The sequence below is a fragment of the Onychomys torridus genome, chromosome 8 (assembly GCF_903995425.1).
Source record: "Onychomys torridus chromosome 8, mOncTor1.1, whole genome shotgun sequence".
Lineage (NCBI taxonomy): Eukaryota > Metazoa > Chordata > Mammalia > Rodentia > Cricetidae > Onychomys > Onychomys torridus.
Window position 1 is genome coordinate 82,337,905 of NC_050450.1, and position 20,949 is coordinate 82,358,853.

At 38.5% G+C, this 20,949-nt stretch overlaps 1 protein-coding gene across 16 annotated transcripts in view; it reads left to right on the forward strand.

Moving 5' to 3' along the window:
* Nucleotides 1-20,949, forward strand: part of Spag9 (sperm associated antigen 9) — a 130,721-nt gene that overhangs the window by 75,271 nt on the left and 34,501 nt on the right. For 7 of the 16 annotated variants that reach the window (XM_036197728.1, XM_036197735.1, XM_036197733.1 and 4 more), the window contains 8 exons: nucleotides 1,509-1,716; nucleotides 2,906-3,005; nucleotides 8,480-8,601; nucleotides 14,820-14,831; nucleotides 16,209-16,223; nucleotides 17,176-17,233; nucleotides 18,506-18,658; nucleotides 19,905-19,956. In XM_036197728.1, coding sequence (XP_036053621.1) covers nucleotides 1,509-1,716; nucleotides 2,906-3,005; nucleotides 8,480-8,601; nucleotides 14,820-14,831; nucleotides 16,209-16,223; nucleotides 17,176-17,233; nucleotides 18,506-18,658; nucleotides 19,905-19,956 — 720 coding nt within the window. The remainder of the gene's footprint in view (nucleotides 1-1,508; nucleotides 1,717-2,905; nucleotides 3,006-8,479; nucleotides 8,602-14,819; nucleotides 14,832-16,208; nucleotides 16,224-17,175; nucleotides 17,234-18,505; nucleotides 18,659-19,904; nucleotides 19,957-20,949) is intronic. The other 9 variants (XM_036197730.1, XM_036197736.1, XM_036197737.1 and 6 more) reach the window with 2 other exon arrangements.

A 20,949-nucleotide genomic window follows, 5' to 3' on the forward strand; every position in this document is an offset into this window, starting at 1 on the left:
AGTGAAAGAAACAAAACCCAAAGCCAAAGCAACAAAAAGGACACATACACCCCAAACAATGCAGGTAATAACAAATGTTTGGACTTCATATAGCCACTGTTTTTAACCTTGTTTCTGGTGTTGCTGGGGATTGATTTGGGAACATTATGTGTCTTAGGCAAGCACTCTACCACCAAGCTATACCCCAGCCCTACAACACAGAGGTCCCCCCTCCCTCTCCTTTCCTCTCTTCCTCTTTCTACTCTCCCCTCTCTTAAAGACATGCGTGGCTCAGGCTAGCCTGAACTTACAACAGTCCTTTTGCCTCAATCTCCTGGGTGTCATGATTACAGGCATGAGCTTGAGTATTCTTGAATACTACAACACAATTTTGTGTGTGTGTGGTTTTTCGAGACAGGGCATCTCTGTGTAACGGCCTTGGCTTTGTAGACTGTAGGCTGGCCTCGAACTCATAGAGATCTGCTTGCCTCTGCCTCCCGAGTGCTGGTATTATAGGCGTGAGCCACCACCACCACCCGGCCTTACAACACAGTTTTTAAATACTGCATAGTATTTTGTTGTATGGATTTATTTTAAAAAATAGCTTATTCTCTCTTATTTTGGTATTCTCAAATTATGTGTGTGGTGCTAGGGATTAAACCCAGGGTCTCAAGTATTAGGCAAGCACTGATACATACCCTACAAATAATCTTTTATCTTCAAATTTTCTATCTATAAAATCTCATGTTTATCTGAAAAAAATTTTTTTCTCTTTTTTAAAGAAATTAATTGTATATCAGGCAGTGGTAGTACACACCTTTAATCCCAGCACCCAGGAGGCAGAGGCAGGCCGATCTCTGATTTCAAGGCCAGCCTGGTTTACAGAATGAGTTCCAGGACAGCCAGGGCTACACAGGAAAACCCTGTCTTGGAAAACAAAAACAACAACAGCAAAATCAATTGTATTTATTATTATTGAGTGTATATGACATCTGTGTGGAAGTGCACACACACCACAGTGTGCATATAGCCGTCATCAGATAATGTTGGAGTCAGTTCTGTCTTTCTACCTCAGCTTGGGGTCCAGAGGTGGAACTCAGATGGTCAGACTTCTTTATATTGCAAGCACTTAATCCATTAAACCTGTGGTTCTCAGCCTTCCTAAGGCTGACCCCTGTGTACGGTTTCACTGCTACTTCATAACTGTAACTTTGCTACTGTTAGAAGTCATAATGTAAATATCTGATATGCAGGACATCTGACACGAGACCCCTGTGAAAGGGTCCTTTGTCCTCTAAAGGGGTCACAACCCACAGGCTGGGACCTGCTGTACTAAGGCATCTCGCTGGCTCAGGATTTATTTAAATATTACCCAGTTATTTATAGAGAGACTGCTATCAATGATTCTTTCCGTGTTTTTTGTTTTTTTTAAATATAATTTGGGGCAGGTTTGTTTTTTAATTCATTTGAGGTATTTTAGAATAAATTACTTGCTTTAAATTTTTCTTCTTAATTACTTTGATTTATAGGATGAACTTTCTGATATTAGTCAAGGTGGATCTAAAGCTACCACTCCAGCTTCAACAGCAAATTCAGATGTGTCAGCGATTCCTCCTGATACTCCCTCAAAGGAAGATAATGAAGGACTTGTAAAAGGCACAGATACACCAAATAAGTCAGAGATAAGCAAACACATAGAAGTACAGGTTGCCCAAGAGACTAGGAATGTATCTACAGGTAAGTGACTCCAAGTCCTTACTAGCAAAATACTCATTCAGTTAACTTAATGTGTATTAAGTATGAGAAAATATATTTCTAGAGGTATTACCTCCTCTAAATATATAAAAGAAAGATACATTCGTTATTTTCAATTGTAAGTAAGTTTGAAAGAAGTAATGCTTACGCAAAGTTTTGGAGAGAAAAATATTAGTGACTAAGAAAAGAGCTTAAAGACACTAAGGTACCATTTCCTTTCCTCTACCTTAATAGTCTATTGTGTTCCATCCCCTTGCATAGGTCTGTTTGCTTATGATAGAGCCTCACTGTGTTGTAGCTTTGAACTAAGTGGTCCTCATGCCTTAGCTTCTGAATATCTGGGACTACAGACATACATGTGCAAATCATGCCAATACCATCACCCCCTTTATTGTTTGAAATAGTATCATATAGCCTAGGCTGGCCTCAAGATCACTATGTGGCCAGGTGTGACCTTTATTCAACTCCTGAACCTCGTGCCTCTACTTCCCATGTGCTGAGATTATAGGCAGGGACCACTCACTATCTTGGGCAGTTGGTATTCCCCTTGTCTCAGGGTTTTTTATTGTTGTGAAGAGACACCATGACTGTGGCAATTCTTATAAATAAAAACATTTAATTGAGATGGCTTGCTTACAGTTTCAGAGGTTTTCAGTTTCAGTCCATTATTATCAGATGGAGAGCATGATGGTATGCAGGTAGATCTGGTGCTGGAGCTGAGAGTCCTACATCTTGACTCAGACACAGCAGGAAGTGGACTGACTGTCACCCTGAGAGAAAGAAGCTTGAGAAAAAGAGACCTCAGAGCCCCTCTCCGCAAGTGACACACTTCCTCCAACAAGGCCACACTTCCTAAAAGTGCCACTCCTTTTGAGGGCCAGTTTCTTTCAAACCACCACACCCCTTAAATATGAGTAGCATCAGTCCCTATGATATGTTGTACTATGTGTCCCAGAACTATAGATGAAAACACTAGTTTTGGTTACTTACCAGTTCTGGAGATTGACTGTTAACTCAGTATATGACATTGTCTAACCTCATGTTTCCTAGAACACAGCCTTGAGAGTTTTCAAAAATATTCATTCAGTAGTTGTATTTAAAACGATAAAGGCAAGAGAGTTTTCATACATACATAGAATACATGCATTTATTTCATTATTTCTACCCTTAGACTCTGCTGAAAATGAAGAGAAATCAGAAGTCCAAGCAATCATTGAATCCACTCCGGAATTGGATATGGACAAAGACCTCAGTGGATATAAAGGTTCAAGGTACTGAAAATGTCACATTCTATGATTCTTTTCTTTTTTTCTCATTCTGATTGGTATTCTGATCTTGTTTCTGACTAAACAAGATCAATTCATAGTGTGCTAATGAAACATTAATACTGTAAAATTCAATTTCTGCCTTTGAAGCTGCATATTGTTCGTGTTTTAAATATTGGGGGAAATTCATCTGGCAGCATTAGGAATTAGGACATAAGGGAGGCTGGTGTTTTTGTCTGTGCTGCTGCAACAGTAGATGATACTGATTCGTGTATAAAGAACAGAGATTTTCTCAAGATAGGAAGTCCAAGATCAAGGCCCTGCTGGTTCAGTTGTCCAGTGTGGGCTGTTCTTTGTTTCCAAGATGATGCCTTCTTGCTGGATCCCTATGAGGAGTGTGATGATGTGTTTGTAATCTAAGAACTAAAGCTTGCCTGAAGATTAGAGGACAGAGCTAGCCACAGAGTTAGCCACAGAGGTCAGGCAGTGGTGGCACACACCTTTAATCCTAGCACTAAGGAGGCAGAAGCAGAGATCTGTTTGGATCTCTGTGAATTCAAGGCCACACTGGGTTACATGAAATTAATCCAGTCTAAAAGAGAAACAGCCAGGCAGTGGTAGAACACACCTTTAATTCTAGTACTTGGGATCACACCTTTAATTCTAGTACTTAGGATCGCATACCTTTAATCCCAGCAGTAGAAAGATTGAGATAGGAAGTGATATGGCTGGGCAGAGAAGGGAATATAAGGCAGGAGGATAGGAATTCGCTCTCTTGCAGAGGCTCTGTCAGGCTGAGGAGTATAGCTTGCTCTTTTCTGATCTTTCAGGTTTTACTCTAATATCTGGCTCCAGGCTTTTATTATAAATAAGATCATTTAGGATTTGTGCAACAGAGGAGAGGATGCAATATCATTTAATAGTGAAAGGCAGAAGAGCAGAGTAACTTAATGCTGTATGTAAAGTGTCTCTTCCAAGGGACCTTACCTGTGTCTCACAGGAGAGGAGCCCTTATGGCCTAATCATCCCCATATAGCTCCCCCCCCCCCCCCCCCAATACCACAGGAGTCATCTGGTTCTGGAGAAGATACAGTCACATGATAGTAGATGAAGGAGGAAAGAGCCAAGAAGTAATTCCTGCAGCCTAAGGTAACAAAGGGAAGTGAAGGAAGTAAAAATTGGAACAAACTTTGTTTTTTTCCTTACAAATGAGGAAGAAGAGAATGCATTCTGTTCAGAACTGCAATGATTTCATTATTAGGGAGTTGAGTCTCATTTTAGTGGGAAGATTGTTTAATGATAGCAGGATAATGGCCAGGAGCTGTTATATTATCAAGGTTATCCAAAATATATTGATTACAGCTGAGTTTTGAGTTTCCTAAGTAATTTACCTTTAATGGATAATAGCCATTGTCTTAGGGTTTCTAGTGCTGTGAAGAACATCATGACCACAGCAGCTCTTATAAAGGAAAACATTAATTGTGGTGAACGCTGATAGCTTCAGAGGCTTAATCTACTTTCATCATGGTGGGACATTAGGCTTGCAGACAGACATAGTGCTGGAGCTGAAAATTCTACATCTTGCAAGCAACAGAAAGTGAACTGTCTCATGGGGGATGGTTTGAGCATATATGAGACCTCAAAGCCTGCCTCCACAGTGACACACTTCCTCCAGCAAGACCACACCTACTTCAACAAGGCTACACCTCCTAATAGTGCCACTCCCTTTGGGGACCATTTTCTCTCAAACCACCACAACCATAAAGATGCATCATTTATTAATCCCTACTAAGCATTGAGTACTATGAATTAAGGTTAAATGCATGGACCCCAGGATAAGAATAACCCTAGAGAAAGACTTATGTAGGTTCAGATCTTGCTTCACTGTTCTTTTCTATTACAACAGGGCTAGAGATTGCTCTTAGCACCATCTATCTTTTCATTCTCTGAATTTTATTATATCTTAATTTTAGTTAAATTAGAATTTATTGTTGATATTAGTATGACTATACAAGTATTACAACTTAGCCATAATATAAATTTTCTTTTGGTGCTTTGTGTTTTCCTGGAATTGGTGAAATGTTGAGTGGTTAAATTTGTTGCCTTATAGTGTTCCATGGACTTATCACTAACACTGATAGACAATGCATTTCCTAAGTCGTGACCAGACCCCAAATCTAGCTGTTTTTCAGAAGCCTGCCCCTTAGCCTTCTAGTTCCTTTCACGTGTAGACCATGGTGTTTACTTGGTTCTGCTGTTTCAGACCTTCTCTACAGAGAAACAGGACACCAAGGCCCTCTGTTATGTGCTGGCACAGGCTGTACAGGAGTTTCCCAAAAGTAGAGTTCCATGTATAATGTATTTGAGTCTTTTATGCATTTTTGGGCTTCTTTATCCCCTATATAAGGTGACATATAACTCAACTATTATTTTTCACTAACAGGCAGAGATACTAAGACTTACTGTAATGCAAAGGGAGAGGTGAATGGAGCTTGCATGAAAGACCAGGCAAAGTACCACATACACTTAGGACATTGACTGGCCCACATTGCTTGTTACTTCCTTTTCTCCTTGGCACTTGGAGACCTCTACTACGCTGCCTTATGCCCACAATACCTGGGAATATCTTCATATTTACTTCCTGTATCCCATGTTGTCTGCTTTTTGATATATGCCTTCAGTTCTGCAGAGTTTATTCCTTACTAGCTTTCTGGATCTTAAAAGGGTGTGTGAGCAGTAATTTTTGAGGCCTGAAATTAACAAATATCATCTGTAGAAATGCTTCATAGTTTGGTAGTGTAGCTAGATACAGAAGTGCTGGTTAGCAAACACTTTGAGAATTGTGAAGGTACTGCTTCCTTATCACAGAGTTCAGCTTGGTTGGTTTGGTTTTATGACAGTCTTGTAATATAGCCCTGCCTGGCCTTGCACTGATGATCCTCCTACCTTAATCTCTGAAATTCTGGGGTTACAGACAGGTGATACCAAGTTCAGTGTCATTTGACCTCATCAGAAATATAGATTCAGTTCAAATTTAGACTAAATGTATTTATTCTTACTGCTATCAGAAGAGGGCAGCCTTAGAGCCAATACAGCATGCTGTGTGGAAGGGGGTTAAGGTGAGTTTTTAAGGTGGCTGTCAGAAAGGTGTGTATTCAGTTATCTATGGAGCCCCAAGCTTGGCAGTAAAATGGTTTTAATTCCCTCAGTTGTTTCTTACTTTTCTGCTGTATATATAGTAATAAAAAGATCATTCCATCCCCTTTACCATAGCCATCAGCAGGTTTTACAGAAGTAAAGGCAACATTGACGTCTCATAGCCCATTATCCTGTTCTTTTTTTTTCAGAGCTGAGGATCGAACCCAGGGCCTTGCGCTTGCTAGGCAAGTGCTCTACCACTGAGCTAAATCCCCAACCCCCATTATCCTATTCTTATCTCATGTGCAGGCCACTAGATTCTCCAGGCATTCCAGAACAAAAGGTCAGCAGCTCTTAAGGGATACCTGGTTCCATATTATGTTTCTTCAGTCATCCCAGGTACCTGTGTAAATTATTCCTCAGCTTTGAGCACTTTAATGGCTGGGATAGAGCAGTTCATTTCTGAGCAAGCAAAAACAGTACCACCAGGTTAGGGCTGGCTGTTAGGTCCCTAACCCTAGATAGTTACCATTTATAGATATATTTATTCTGAAAATTTTATGGTCTTTTCTTTTTTGGTTGGTGTCTTTGTTTTCTGTTATTGCTGCCACTGACTATATTGTCTAGTAAGCTCTATTTTGTTATAGTGTTCTCCCCACCCCCACCCCTTTGGTTTGGGCTCTCTTTTGTGGTAGAGTAGTTTTTAAATGTCTGCTGCTCTGAGGCTTTTTACACGTAAATGCATATTTCCTGGTTTCTTGCCTGTACAACATTTAAACTTGATTTCCAAGGGCTAGCAGTTAGCTTAGTGGCAGAATGTTTGCCAGCTATGTGTGAGCTCCTGACCTGGATCCCCATAGATGTGACTTGGTTTCCATTGTTCAAGGAGCTAGTAGTCTTTGTTCTCTGAGCTCAGGCAAGTTTCTTGGGGTACACAATATATCACCACATATATCCCATAATCTATATAACTTTTTAATATATATACTATAAAGTAAAATTTTTACTTTATATATCTCCAACCGTCTCCTGTTAATAGTCACTTAAATTATTTTAACTTTCTACTGCAAAACCCAAAAACACCAACAACAAAAAGCCAAACACTCTTATGGTAGGTCATCATAGTGCATGCCTTCAATCCCAGAATTTGGGACGTAGAACCAGAAGCATTCCCAGCCTAGCCTGCCCATGAGTTCTAGGATAACCATAGTGAGACCCTGTCTCAGATAAGCAAACTACTACGTTTTATGATACAGCACACAGGAGGCTTTGGCAGGTAGAGCCAAAGTGCCTCACTGTTGTTGAGAGACAGAGATGCCATGCAGACAGCACTCAGTGAAGAGTTTTATTTGATGGGAGGAAGAGAGAGAGGGAAAGAAAAAGGGAAAGAGAGAGATGGGGGTGTGTGATACCTCTGGCGAGATGGGGAGGGATGGAGGGTTTTCTCTTAAAGTAGGCTTCACATCAGGACATGCAGAGCAGGTCCCCAAGGGGTGGAATACTAAAACTATGACTATCCTTTACATTCAAAATTGAGTTTGTAGTAAGGTTTTGAGAGTTGGAGGGGAGCATGGTGTTCTTTTTTTTTTTTTTTTTTTCCTCTAATTTTCTTTTTTTTTTAAGACAGTGTCTTACTATGTATCTTTGGCTGGCTACTCAATATGTGGGCCAGGCTGAGCTGGAGCACGTGGTGGTCTGCCTGTGCCTCTTGAGTTCTAGGTGCTGAGAATAAAGGCATGTACTCGCATGCCTGACTTCTTGTGGTTTGTTTTTTTTTTTTTTTAGAAAAACAAAAGAAAGAGCCATAAAACCAGGCTAATTTGTACCAGATAGTTCAGAACCTCATAGTTAAAATTATTGATTCTATTGAAGCTGTAGCTCAATTGGCAGAGTGCTTATCTAGGAGGCATTAAATCCTGGGAGTGATCCCCAGCACTGTATCAACTAGGAATGGTAGTGTAAGTGTTATCAGACTTGGGAGTCACAATCTGTGCCCCAAGTCTGGTCTGGCCACCTCAGTAAGCCAAATAAAAAACAAACTAAAAGTAGAAAGTATCATATGCCTTGTGGAGTAGCTGTAAATAAAATAGATAATGTGTGTAATACAGACCCAAGTAGCTGCCATTATTTTATGTTTGCTGTGATTTCACAATAGGAGCATAATTCTTTATATGCTCTGTGGGAGTTCCTTGGAAAACCACTGAGAAATCTTTTTATGTTGATACTTTATAGTAAATGCAAATTGTAAGAAATTTCTATGCTGCTTAATCATTATATTAAAAATGCATTGTCAGAAAGTCTTTATAATTTTTTGATTTTGCTTTATTGTTTTTATTGCATAGCACACCCACCAAAGGCATAGAGAACAAAGCTTTTGATCGAAATACAGAATCTCTCTTTGAAGAACTGTCTTCAGCTGGCTCGGGCCTCATTGGAGATGTGGATGAAGGAGCAGATTTACTAGGTATGACAGCTCCTCTTGAGAAGTATGATACTATTTAAAAATAGATCTCATTAATGACTTCATTGAAAATGTATCTAAATGTCCTGATTGCCTGATGGTACAAGGTTATTGTACTGTAGGAATTATTTAGAACATATTTGTTATCCTAAAAGTTTTAATGAAAAGCATCTTTATATTTAGAAAGACAAAAATTGAATTTGCATTTAAATATATATATTTTAAAGATTTATTTATTTATTTTGTGTACAGTGTTCTGTCTGCACATATCCCTGTAGGCCAGAAGAGGGCACCAGATCTCATTACAGATGGTTGTGAGCCACCATGTGGTTGCTGGGAATTGAACTCAGGACCTTTGGAAGAGCAAGCAGCGCTCTTAACCTCTGAGCCATCTCTCCAGTCCCTAAATTTATATTTTTAATTCACATAACACAGTTTATTGAATTTCAGTATTCTAAGAATAGATGTTACACATCAGGAACAAAGTGTGGTGTGTATGTGTACATGTATGATCAGTGGGGCAAATAGTTCTTGGCTTATATAAATCTCATTGTATTCTGTTGACCTAAAATAGGCAACATAACACTTGAAATATTTTTCCATTCCCAGAGCTTTATAATTTACCTCTGTGGGAAATACAGTTATTTTAAAGCTTGTGTTGAGCTAGGGTTGTAGCCTAGTTCCTAGCCACTGTTGCTGTGTTCTCTCACTCCCCAAACAAACAAACAAAAACAGTTTATGTTGTTGAACACATAACTAGGGGGACAGGGAAGTACTGTATTCAACTTTTCCACTATAAATTTCCTGGGTTATCTTTGCCAAACTGATCAACCCTTTTGTCTGCCTTGACATTCCATTGTGTGTAAATATAGGAGTTGAATTCTGTTTAAGAGTTTGGTAGACGGGTGGTGGTGGCGCATGCCTGTAATCCCAGCATTCAGGAGGCAGAGGCAGGTGGATCTCTGTGAGTTTGAGGCCAGCCTGGGCTACAGAGTGAGTTCCAGGAAAGGTGGAAAGCTACACATAGAAACCCTGTCTCAAAAAGAGAGAGAGAGAGAGAGAGAGAGAGAGAGAGAGGGAGGAGAGATATGTTTGGTAGATGGGTTTGTGGGGTAAAACCAGCTAATCTCTTCTGTGATCAGTTAAGTTTGATTGAAACATCCTTCCCTCAGCTGGGAGTGGTGGTGCATGCACGCCTTTAATCCTCTGCCTAGGAAGGCAGAGGTTGGTGGATCTCTGTGAGGCGAGCCTGGTCTACAGATAGAGTTCTGACAGCCAGGGCTACACAGAGGAACTATGTCTCGAAAAACCAAAAAGAGCCCTCCTACATTTTTTATTTGTTTGTTTACTGTCTCTGATGTCCTTTACTCAACAAAATTAGAGTTGAATGGTTTGCAGAAGATATCATATGGCATATAAAAACATAAAATAATTACCATTGGTCCCATTAGAGTAAAAGTTTACCAGCCCGTCCTCTGCAGAATCTCTTAAGGTTCCTTTTAGCAAGAATTCTTTGATTCTGGATCATGTGAATTAGTTTTAACATACCTTCCTTGTAGTTTAACACTGTGTAGCAATTGAAAACCATAGAATTTTCAGTTTTGATTTGGGTGAATACTAGGTTCCAACAACAATAAAGGTTTCTTTTACTGTCAGCATACTGATGAGTACACTGTTCTTAGAAAGCTGTGCTTGTCAGGTCTAGTAAATATGGATGGGAGTGAATTGCTTACAATAATTTATGTTAAATTTATTGATTGTTATTGCTTGACATTGTGAAGATTTTTCGTTTGTTTTTATTTGAAATTACAAGTTCAGCCAGGCATAGTGGCACATTCTTATAATCCCAGTCCTCAGGGTGTGGAGGGAGATGAGCTGTGAAAGGCCAGCCTGAGCAACATAAAAAGACAATATTTCAAAAAGTTAGAAAGAGTGTGTTGGTGTAGGATACCCAGGAAGTAGAGGGAGATGGATCTCTGTGAGTTAAGGTCAGCCTGAAATATACAGTGAGACCCTATCTCAAAAACAAACAAACAAGGACAACAAACCACAGAGCTGGAGAAATGACTCCGTCGTTAAGAGCAATGGTTGCTCTTCCAGTACCTATGGAGCAGCTGACAATCATCTGTAACTTCAGTTCCACAGGTCCAGTGCCCTCTTCTTGCCTCCATGGGCACTAGGCATGCATCTAATACACTGGCATACATGCAAGCAGAACACCTGTATAATAATAATAATAATAATAATAATAGTAATAATAATAGTAATAGTAATAATAATACCTTAAACTCCACCTCCCCACACTAAAGTCCTGTGTAAACATATATGTAGTAATCAAGATTTAAAGGTCTGCCACTTTAACTGTTTGTAATTAAACATAGACTCTTACCATTAAAATGTTAAGTAAAACTTTTGAAGAATTAAATGAATTGCTTTTCTTAAGGAAGGCTCCGAAAGAATAGTTCTTGAGGACACTTTATATTTAAATTTATACCTTCGTTTTCAGTTGCACTTGACAAAATTCTTTGAAAGGTTGATTGATTAGATGGCAAGATGGCTCAGTGAGTAAAGGCACTCAGCACCAAGCATGACAACCTGAGTTCAATTCTAGGACCCATATGATGGAAGGAGAGAATGGATTCCTGCAAGGTGTCCTCTGGTTTCACTGGCATAACCATGGTATACACTTGTGCACACACATACATACATGTACACAGATGTGCACACATACAATAAAAACGTAATAAAAAGTTGATTGACTGTTTGGGGGCAGGGGATTTTATTCCTTTTGAGTACTTTGTTTATATAAATAAATTATTTCAAATGTGCAATCAATGAATGTCATCTCAAATGCAGTTTTTATAAAAATGTTTTTAAAAAAAGTTGATGGTCTTAGAAAACTTGACTCCCAGCAATTTAAGGACAAATTAAAAAAAAAAAAAATACTAGGAAGGATTTATTTTAAAATATTATTTTTAAAAATACATATTGAGGTAGTAAAATTCACTATATTTTGAGAACAAACTTTCTTTTGTAATCTCCTAAAACTTATTTTTTGAAAATTTCATACATGTCTATAATGTATTTTGACAACTTGCACTCCATTATCTGTTCCCATGCCCTCTCTCCGTAGCTAAACTCTTCTTCCTAAGAAACTCGTGTTCTGTTTTTCTGGCCTTTGTGGGTTATTTGCATGAGCATGTATGAGTCTGCTGATTAGAGCATACTACCGATAAAATGACACCTCACACCCAGCCACCAGTAATCCTTCAGAGAGAGGGTGGAGTCTCCTGTGCTCATGCTCCCTCCATGATGAAATACTGATCCAGTGTTATGAAGTCTTAATGCAGGTAACCATGGCTGCAGTTAGTTCATGAGTGCAATGACTATGGCATGCCAGGAGACATCTTTTCTCAGTACTTCACCTCACACTCTGGTCCTTACATTCTTGTCACCCTCTTCCTCCTTGTTCCTTGAGCCTTAGAGGGGGTGATATAGATGTTTCAGTTAGGGCTGAAGACTCCACCTTTTAAGATCTGGGAAAGCTAATTCAGTGAACTCCGAGCCAAAATAAATTCTTCCTTCTTGAAGTTGCCTTTATCAAGTATTAGTTTGATGTCATAATCCATCATTGCAAGGAGGTTACAGAGGCAAGAACTTGAGGCAGCTGACTATATTGCATCCACACTCAGTAAACAGAAGGAGATAAATATACTCATGCATGCTGAATACAACATGTTAAATTTTTGACAAGTTCTTAGAATTGTGTAACAACCACCAGAATCACTCATCACTATGTCCTTCCCGCTGCCCTTTGATTGAAGTACTTGTGATGAATTGTATACATTGCCTTATAAAGCTCAGTAGTGAGTAATACAGAATTTGAAGTCAGTGACCCCATAACTTTCTTTTCCTGTAAAAAATTAAGTCACATAGTAGGCAGAAATAATGGTGATCTTTTAGTTAAATCTGGAAGATTTAATTTGTTGAAAGTCAGAAAATTAATACAGATTAAAAGCACAATTCTTTGGTTTCCTTTCTCTATTGAAGATAAGGGACTATCTTAAGCTACTCTTTCCTGCTTTGTAAATATTGGCATATATAGCTCTAGAACATTCCAGATTATATTTTAATATACTAAACTGAGTGACTTATACCTACATAAATACTTGAGTCAAAGATAGTAAATGAGGGCCAGGGATGGAATTCAGTTGGTAGAGTGCTTGCCTAGCATATAGGAAGCTCTGGGCTCCATCACCATAATACTAAGCCTGCTGTGGTAGCACATACCTGTGATCCCAGCATTTGGAAGGTTAGACAGGACAATCAAAGTTCAAGTTTGTCTTCAGGATACATGAAACCCCACCTTTAAAAGGGTGGTAAATGGTTTCTGTTCAATTCAGGAAATAATAAAGTTCACACAGTAGGGTGGGTGTATTTGTACCAGCTAATTCTCCCTAATCAGACCTGGGTTGATGAGTAAGTTCATACTCTCTTTATCATTTTCTTAGGTTTTGTTATCAAACTTTTGTTCTAGAATTAAGTTTCCTTTAATCACTATACATATGTCCAACACACAGAATACTTTTTTATTTTAATAATTGAAAGAGATAAATAATCCCAATAGTTTTCTTTTTTCTTTCTTTCTCCCCCCACCCCCCCAAGACAGGGATTCTCTGTGTAGCCCTGGCTGTCCTGGAACTCACTCTATATAGACCAGGCTGGCCTTGAACTCAGAGATATGCCTGCCTCTGCCTCCCAAGTGCTGGGATTGAAGATGTGCACCACCACTGCCCATCTTCATTTTCCTTTCTTTTCATTGCTGTCTCATTCCTTAACTTCCTTATTTTGGATGAACCCTTTCTCAATGACTGCTCTCTATAATTTGGAAGTCATACACTTGGTTGTCCAGCTCCCAAGATGTTCTTTCTGTTTATTCTTGTGGATTTCAACTCCCTCTCTTTTCTAAGGAACTCCCCACCGCCCACCCGCAGCTTCAGTTTCTTACTGCTGGGATTGCAGGTGTGTATCACCATGCCTGGCTTCTGGTCCCTTCCTTTTTAAAAGTAAAAACTCTTTCTGTGAATCCCAAAGCCACCTGTTATTCACCATCTTCCCATTTCTTGTCCTGCTTCTCTATTACTGTATGATGATGGCATACTATGTGTTTTAGACCATTCTAGGTACTGGGACATAGCAGAGTGGAAAACACACTAACAGGCAATTCTCCATCTTAGACCTCTTACGTTTCCCTCACCACCAACCTTCAGGTCCTCTTTGTTTGATCTCCTAAATAGTTGCATATATTCATCTTTCTTGTCTCTACTTAAGTGGCATGACTTCCAGGAATTCTGCTTTGATCCCCTAAGCATAGTCATCCTTGAAATGTATGCCCATAGCAGTGAATTTCATTATGCCATTCTTCATACGTCCCTGTTTTTTATGTACCAGTCTCCCTGGACAGACTATAAGTTCAGTGTCAGGCACAATTGTGTCTATTTTCATTGCTGTTGCATAGCCTAGCACAGCATTCAAGTGAATGGGAATTGGAAATAGTCCTAACAGTTTTGTTTCACTTCAGAATTTGTGATTTCCCTTTTGAGATAAAGAGTCCTTTAATAGGATTTTTAAAGAGAGTGCACTTTTGTAAGAATGTATACAACTAGGTAAAAATGATACATGCATTCTCAAGGAATTGCAGATCATCCAGATACCATGTGCCCTTCTCTGGACCTAGCTTAACAGTTCTAAAAAAAAAACTGCAGAACAGGGTGTTTTTGTTTGTTTGTTTGTTTGTTTTGTTGATGTTTTGCTTATTTTTTTGTAGGCAAAGTTCATGTGTATATTATTTATACTTCAAACTTGACTAGAGAAGTTTACTTCAAGGTGTGTTTTTCTTATAATTAGTTTTACTGATACATTTCAAAATAAAAAATTTAGATAATCCTGCTTTTACACTACATTTAAAATTCTTCATTGAGTGTATGTAAGTTTAATTGAAACTTTTGGAATTATAATGTATGTTCCTCAGAAGTACCCGATTTTTTTCCCCTTTATAATATTTACACTTTATTGTATATAGTTGATGGTTTTGATATATTGATTTAATTTCCTTGTGAGATCTTTCTCATTTTAAAATAAGTGAGTTGGTTTAGTTCTTGCTTTCTAAAAACATTCTAATTGAGTTTCTTGTTCATTTTTCTCTTGGGATGCTTACCCAGGGGAATATTCTGGTGTGTATGTTTTTAAATACTTTCCTATTACTGCTTTTTAAGCTGGGTGTTCTTGGCTGCTGTTCTCATTTGATGCTTTTTCATTTTTTTTTCCTGCCTGACTTTTTTCTCTGCATATATTTTTAGCTTTTACGCTGCTCTAAATGTTCAAGAGTTTGCTACAGTTGCTATATAAGCTTTCCCAATGAGTCTGAACTCTTCCTTCTGTCTCTGAACCTTTACTAAAATGTTAGCGTTAATGTTTAAGGAAACTATCTCGGCATCATTTTGGAGATGGAATTTGGAAGCTTTCAGGTTCACTACTTCAGTTTGTGGTGAATACAAGATGATTGGATGTGCTGCTGTTTCTGATGTTTGAGAATATTTGAAAACTTGTAATACAGACAAAATAGGAACCCATATGTCAGCATTAAATTTTTAACATTCCCAGGCTGGTTTTGTTTTAAATGATTTAAAAATAATTAAGAATATTAACTTATGCCAGGTGGTGGTGGCACACGCCTTTAATCCCAGCACTTGGGAGGCAGAGACAGTCAGATCTCTGTGAGTTCAAGGCCAACCTGGGCAAAGCTACACAGAGAAACCCTGTCTTAAAAAAAAAAAGAATATTAACTTGTTTTGTTTTTTAGACGAAGTGTCTGTGTGTAGCCCTAGCTGTCCTAGAACTCACTCTATAGACCAGGCTGGCTTCGAACTCACAGAGATCCTCCTGCCTCTGTCTCCCAAGTACTGTGATAATGACTTTTTTTTTTTTTAAAGTAAAAGTATATGTTAACTCCTTGGCCTTAAATAATCCTTTAGAAATATTTCTTTTTTGTTTTTCTGTATTATAAATATTGCTTCTCCTGTCGTGTTGTTCTCCAACATTATTTCATGAATCTTGGGGGAAGTTAGGCTTTGTTTTGCTTGGGCTGTTTTTTCTCCTCCAACATTCTCCAATCTCTTACGAGAAATAGTTTTATTTTTCTGAAAGATGACTATATTACATTAAATACTCTATCTTATAGTACTTGTGAAAATATTAAGCACAATTCCATAAAGTGGCAACTGAAAATTATTATTTTATGTGTGTCACTTTGTAGAACACTTTATAGTGCTGGTTTGGAGTTTTCATTATAATTATATTCAAATTAATGTGAGGAAGAATTGGTGAAGCATTTTTAAGTATATCAGAGACCATCCTTGTGAATGAAGGAAATCATCTTTATTTCTGCCTTTTGCACATCATTATGCATTGAGTCATAACATTGTGAGTCCAGATGTTTTTCATATCATGTTAGAACTTTATAGATTAATGATATGTTTTCACGCTGTTTTTTTACATAAAACATTTCTTGTTCTTTGTTTTTGCTTTACATGGAATGCATGGGCTTTAAGACCATAATTTCTTTGGTAAGGTTTCATCTGCCTTGGGGTTCTATCTTTGGCCTTAATTCTGCTTATCCTCTATTAGTCAAATATAATTTCTTAGGCAGAAGCCTACAATAGCAGCTGTGATTTAGAAATAATTTCTGATCCTTATCAATGTTCATTATTCCCCTAAATAATAATAATACTTATGAAGAACATCTGGGCTGTGATGGTACACACCTTTAATCCCAGCACTCGGGAGGCTGAGGCAGGCAGATCTCTGGCGAGGCCAGCCTGGTCTACAAAGCGAGTTCCAGGACAGCCAGGGCTGCTATACAAAGAAACCCTGTATCAAAACAAAATAAAAACAACAACAACAAAAAATCTGGCAGAAAAGTCTTGATCCTCCTGAAATACTATCTATGCAAAACAAAATGTAATTGATAGATGTAAAGAACTGGCCAAGAAGCCGGGTGGTGGTGGCGCACGCCTGTAATCCCAGCATTTGGGAGGTAGAGGCAGGCAGATCTCTGTGAGTTCGAGGCCAGCCTGGTCTCCAAAGCGAGTTCCAGGAAAGGCACAAAGCTATACAGAGAAACCCTGTCTCGAAAAACAAAAAACAACAACAACAAAAATGAACTGGCCAAGAAGAGCCCGGGGATGATGGCTTGCATTTGCAACACCAGCTGTTGGGAAGTTGAGGAAGGAAGATTATTTGAGCTAAGGAAATTAAGACAATCTGAACAACATAAGTTAGCAAGATCCATCTCAAAAAACGAAATCAACAGTAACTAAGAGATTTAGCCAATAAATTCCTCAGCTTTGGTTTGTGATGACTAGTTATTTATAATTTCATAATCCTTTCAATAAATACGTAAACAGTGTAGACAATATGACTAAAGGAAAGGTTAAAATAATAAAACTTAGGACCATAGCTTATATGTAATTATTGATAAATTTATTTTCAAAGTTTTTATCATTTTCCTTTTGATAGGAATGGGTCGTGAAGTGGAGAATCTCATACTAGAGAATACACAGCTGCTGGAAACCAAGTAAGTATGAAAGTTTAACATGGAATAAAAGAAATGTGTTTTCTTCTGTCCAAGTCAGTGATTTTATATTAATTTAACACAATATTGTACTGTCTCTCTACCCAGTTATGTTCTCTTCTCAACATTTGTGCATACATAGAGAAATGGGTAATGAGCCCTTCTTTGCTCTGATTTTTTGCTTTTATTGCTCTGTTACTTTTGTAGAAATATAGTTTTTATTTCTTTTCCACCATACAAGTATCAATATTCTGGGTGTGTTGTGCATCTTTTTCCTTCTAAGAGGTGCTGTTTTCTCATTCTCTTTGAGTTTTTTACATTTCTGTGTGAATATGTTAGCTTCTATGCAGACATTTGTGTAGATCTCTCCTTCATAGTTGTATATTCTTGGGTAGTTTGGAGTCTTAAGGCCCTCAAGCAGCATGTTAGAATACAGGTCCTTTGTCATGTGAAGAAGCAGATAGGGTCCGCTTGTCAATTTGCTGTGTCAACAATTTCGGAACAACTGTGTCTGTCCACACAGACTGCCACTAACTGTAAATGAGGTCACACCCAACATATCCGAATGTACTATATCTCTGCTTTTTTCTTTCAGTTTATTTCTAATTTAAACTACTTTCTCAGGAGTTACGAAATGCAACTTCAAGGAGAATTTGACTATATTGTTGAACGATACCTTTGCAGAAACTTCAATAATAGTAGTCCTAGAAATCTTGGTTTACTTGGTTTTTGTTTTTGTTTTTGTTTTTTGAGACAAAGTTTCTCTGTGTTGTCCTGGCTGTCTTGGAACTCCTTCTGTAGACCAGGCTGGCCTCGAACTTAGAGATCCACCTGCATCTACCTTCAGAGTGCTGGGATTATTGGCATGTGCTGCCAGCACCTGACTAGAAAGCTGTTTTTTAAGTTTAACCTTTCCTTTTGGTTTTTCAAGACAGGGTTTCTCTGTAGCTTTGGAGGCTTGTCCTGGAACTCGCTCTGTAGACCAGGCTGGCCTCGAACTCACAGAGATCCACCTACCTGCCTCTGCCTCCCAAGAAGTTTAACCTTCCTTAATGCTGATTTTATTTATTGGTGGTATGTCTTGTTTTATCCATTATTAGCTTGGCAAGTATGAAGAGTAAACATTAAGCTATTTTTATAGCCTTTGTCTATAAAAAAACATCAGGAAGAATGTTTAAGTTCTCAGTTGTTCAGCTTTATGATTTGACAGTTACTTTAGTCTACAAAGATAGAAAAGTAATTTGTAATGATGCATTTGAAATATGTGTTTTTTAGAAATGCTTTGAATGTAGTGAAGAATGACTTAATAGCAAAAGTGGATGAGCTGACCTGTGAGAAAGATGTGCTGCAGGGAGAATTGGAGGCTGTGAAACAGGCCAAGCTGAAGCTAGAGGAAAAGAACAAAGAGTTGGAGGAGGAGCTCAGGAAGTAAGTTTCAACAGCTGCTGGAAACCAGTCATTGCTAGCCTTTGTTCTAGGCTGTGTTCACAGCTACCCTGGGACACACTCCTGCTTTGAATCAAACACCTTGCCAGGGTGCCATAACATCACTCAAATCAGGAAGGGCCAAGAGCTACTTGGAGAAAGTAAAGTGTCTTAACCATTTGCCTCTACTCGGAGCTGGTCTCTCTGTTCCACCAACCAGTCCCTTAACCAAAAAGTTGTGGGTTTTGCTTTTGTTTTGTTTTTCTTTTTCCTATTAATCTTGGTGTCAAAACTTGTAACTGTGGGCTAGACAGATGGTTCAGGAGTTAAGAGCACTTGTTGCCTGCTCTTCCAGAGGACCAGAGACAACCCACACCAGGTAGCCCTCAATTGCCTGCTTCAAGGGATCCAACACTCTTTTCTGATCTCTCAGGATCCCTGTGCGCACGCACACACAAAACACACATTCAATAAATAAACAAACAAAGGATAGGGTAAATCTTAAAAAAGAAAAAACAAAAACAAAAAAAAAAACCTTAAGGGTTGGAGAGACTGCTCAATGGTGAAGAGCACTTGCTGCATTTCCAGAGGTCCTGAGTTCAGTTCCCAGCATCCACATTAGTTGTCTCACACTCACCCGGTTATATACTACCTGGTATCTACTCATGTGCTCACACACAAGTAAAAATAAATCTTTAAAAACAAACAACAAAAAAAATCTTAAATCTTAAAATTCATTAATTTCCTCCACCTAACTTGTTTTTGTTGTTGTTTTCTGTTCTTGAGATAGTCTTATGTAATTCAGGCTGGCCTCTAATTCACTGTGTGTGTGTGTGTGTGTGTGTGTGTGTGTGTGTGTGTGTGTGTGTGTGTGTGTGTGTGTGTAGCAGAGAATGGCCTTAAACACCCGTCCTCTGGCCTCAAGGTCAAGAAGCTAAGATTATAAGCCTATGCTGCTGTCCTAGCCTTTTTGGGTTTGGTTTGTTTGTTTGTTTGTTTGTTTTTGAGACAGGGTAATACTTAGCCCAGGCTGGCCTTAAGCTTACTGTGTAACTGAGAATGACCTTGAACTCCTAATCCTCCTATCTCAACTTCCAAATGCTCAGATTAAAAGTGTGCACCACCATGCCTGGCCCAACCTGGTTTTGTTTTAAGAGGTGCTGTGATAACATTTAAAACTGTTTCTCTCATTATTTTTGAAGATTAATTCAATTCTAATACGTTTTGTTTGGGTTTTTCCCCCTTCTAGAGCTCGTGCAGAAGCTGAAGATGCAAGGCAAAAAGCAAAAGATGATGATGATGTAAGTTTATGGTTTAACACTGTTTTTCTTATAGCTTTTTGATATTTGGGAGTTCCGTGCTAATATTTGGTTTTATGGGTCATGAGTAACTGGCTCATGTTTCTACATGCTGTGTTTTCTAGTGCTGTGCGCTAACTTCCTCAGTGGTTCAATGTTCTGACCTATGTCAGCATGCTATTATTTATGATTTTATAATTTAAGGTTTTGTTAGGTAGCCCAGACAGGCCTCAAACTTAACAATCCTCTAACCACACACATCACACATACTGTGGCCCACATGTGTACACATACACACACACACACAAAATTAATTTTATATGTTTTGCTTTCCTGTGTGTCTGTATACCACATGTGTACCTGGTCCCAAGAATCCATAAATCATTAATTAATTAATTGATTATTTTTTTTTGGATGGGCTTGTATATAAAGGTATTTGTTGCCAAGCCTGAGTTCAGTCCCCAGGACCACATAGTAGAAAGAGAGAACTGACTCCCACAAGTTGTCCACATGTATGTTGTAGAATGCATTCATCCATACACATACATAGATACACATTACACACAAAACACATGGACACACTAAATTATAAATACAATTTTTGGGGGGAGGGGTTTTAAGACAGGGTATCTCTGTGTAGTTTTGGAGTCTTTCCTGGAACTCACTCTGTAGCCTAGGCTGGCCTCGAACTCACAGAGATCTGCCTGCCTCTGCCTCCCAAGTGTTGGAATTAAAGATTTGCACCACCACCATCCAGCCATATATAATTTTTTAAAAGCCTAGAATTGCCAAAATTTTCCCTCACCCCAGATGAAGCCATGATTCTTTCTCATTTATTTAACTAAAAAAAAAAGTCATCATATAAATTCATATACATTGTCCTAGTTTTCATGAATTGTCAACTTACCACTGACTATTACCAGTCACCTCCCCCCCCCAAAAAAAAGAGTCTCACTTGAATGATTGTCTTCATTGGGCTGGTCTGTGGGCATGTCT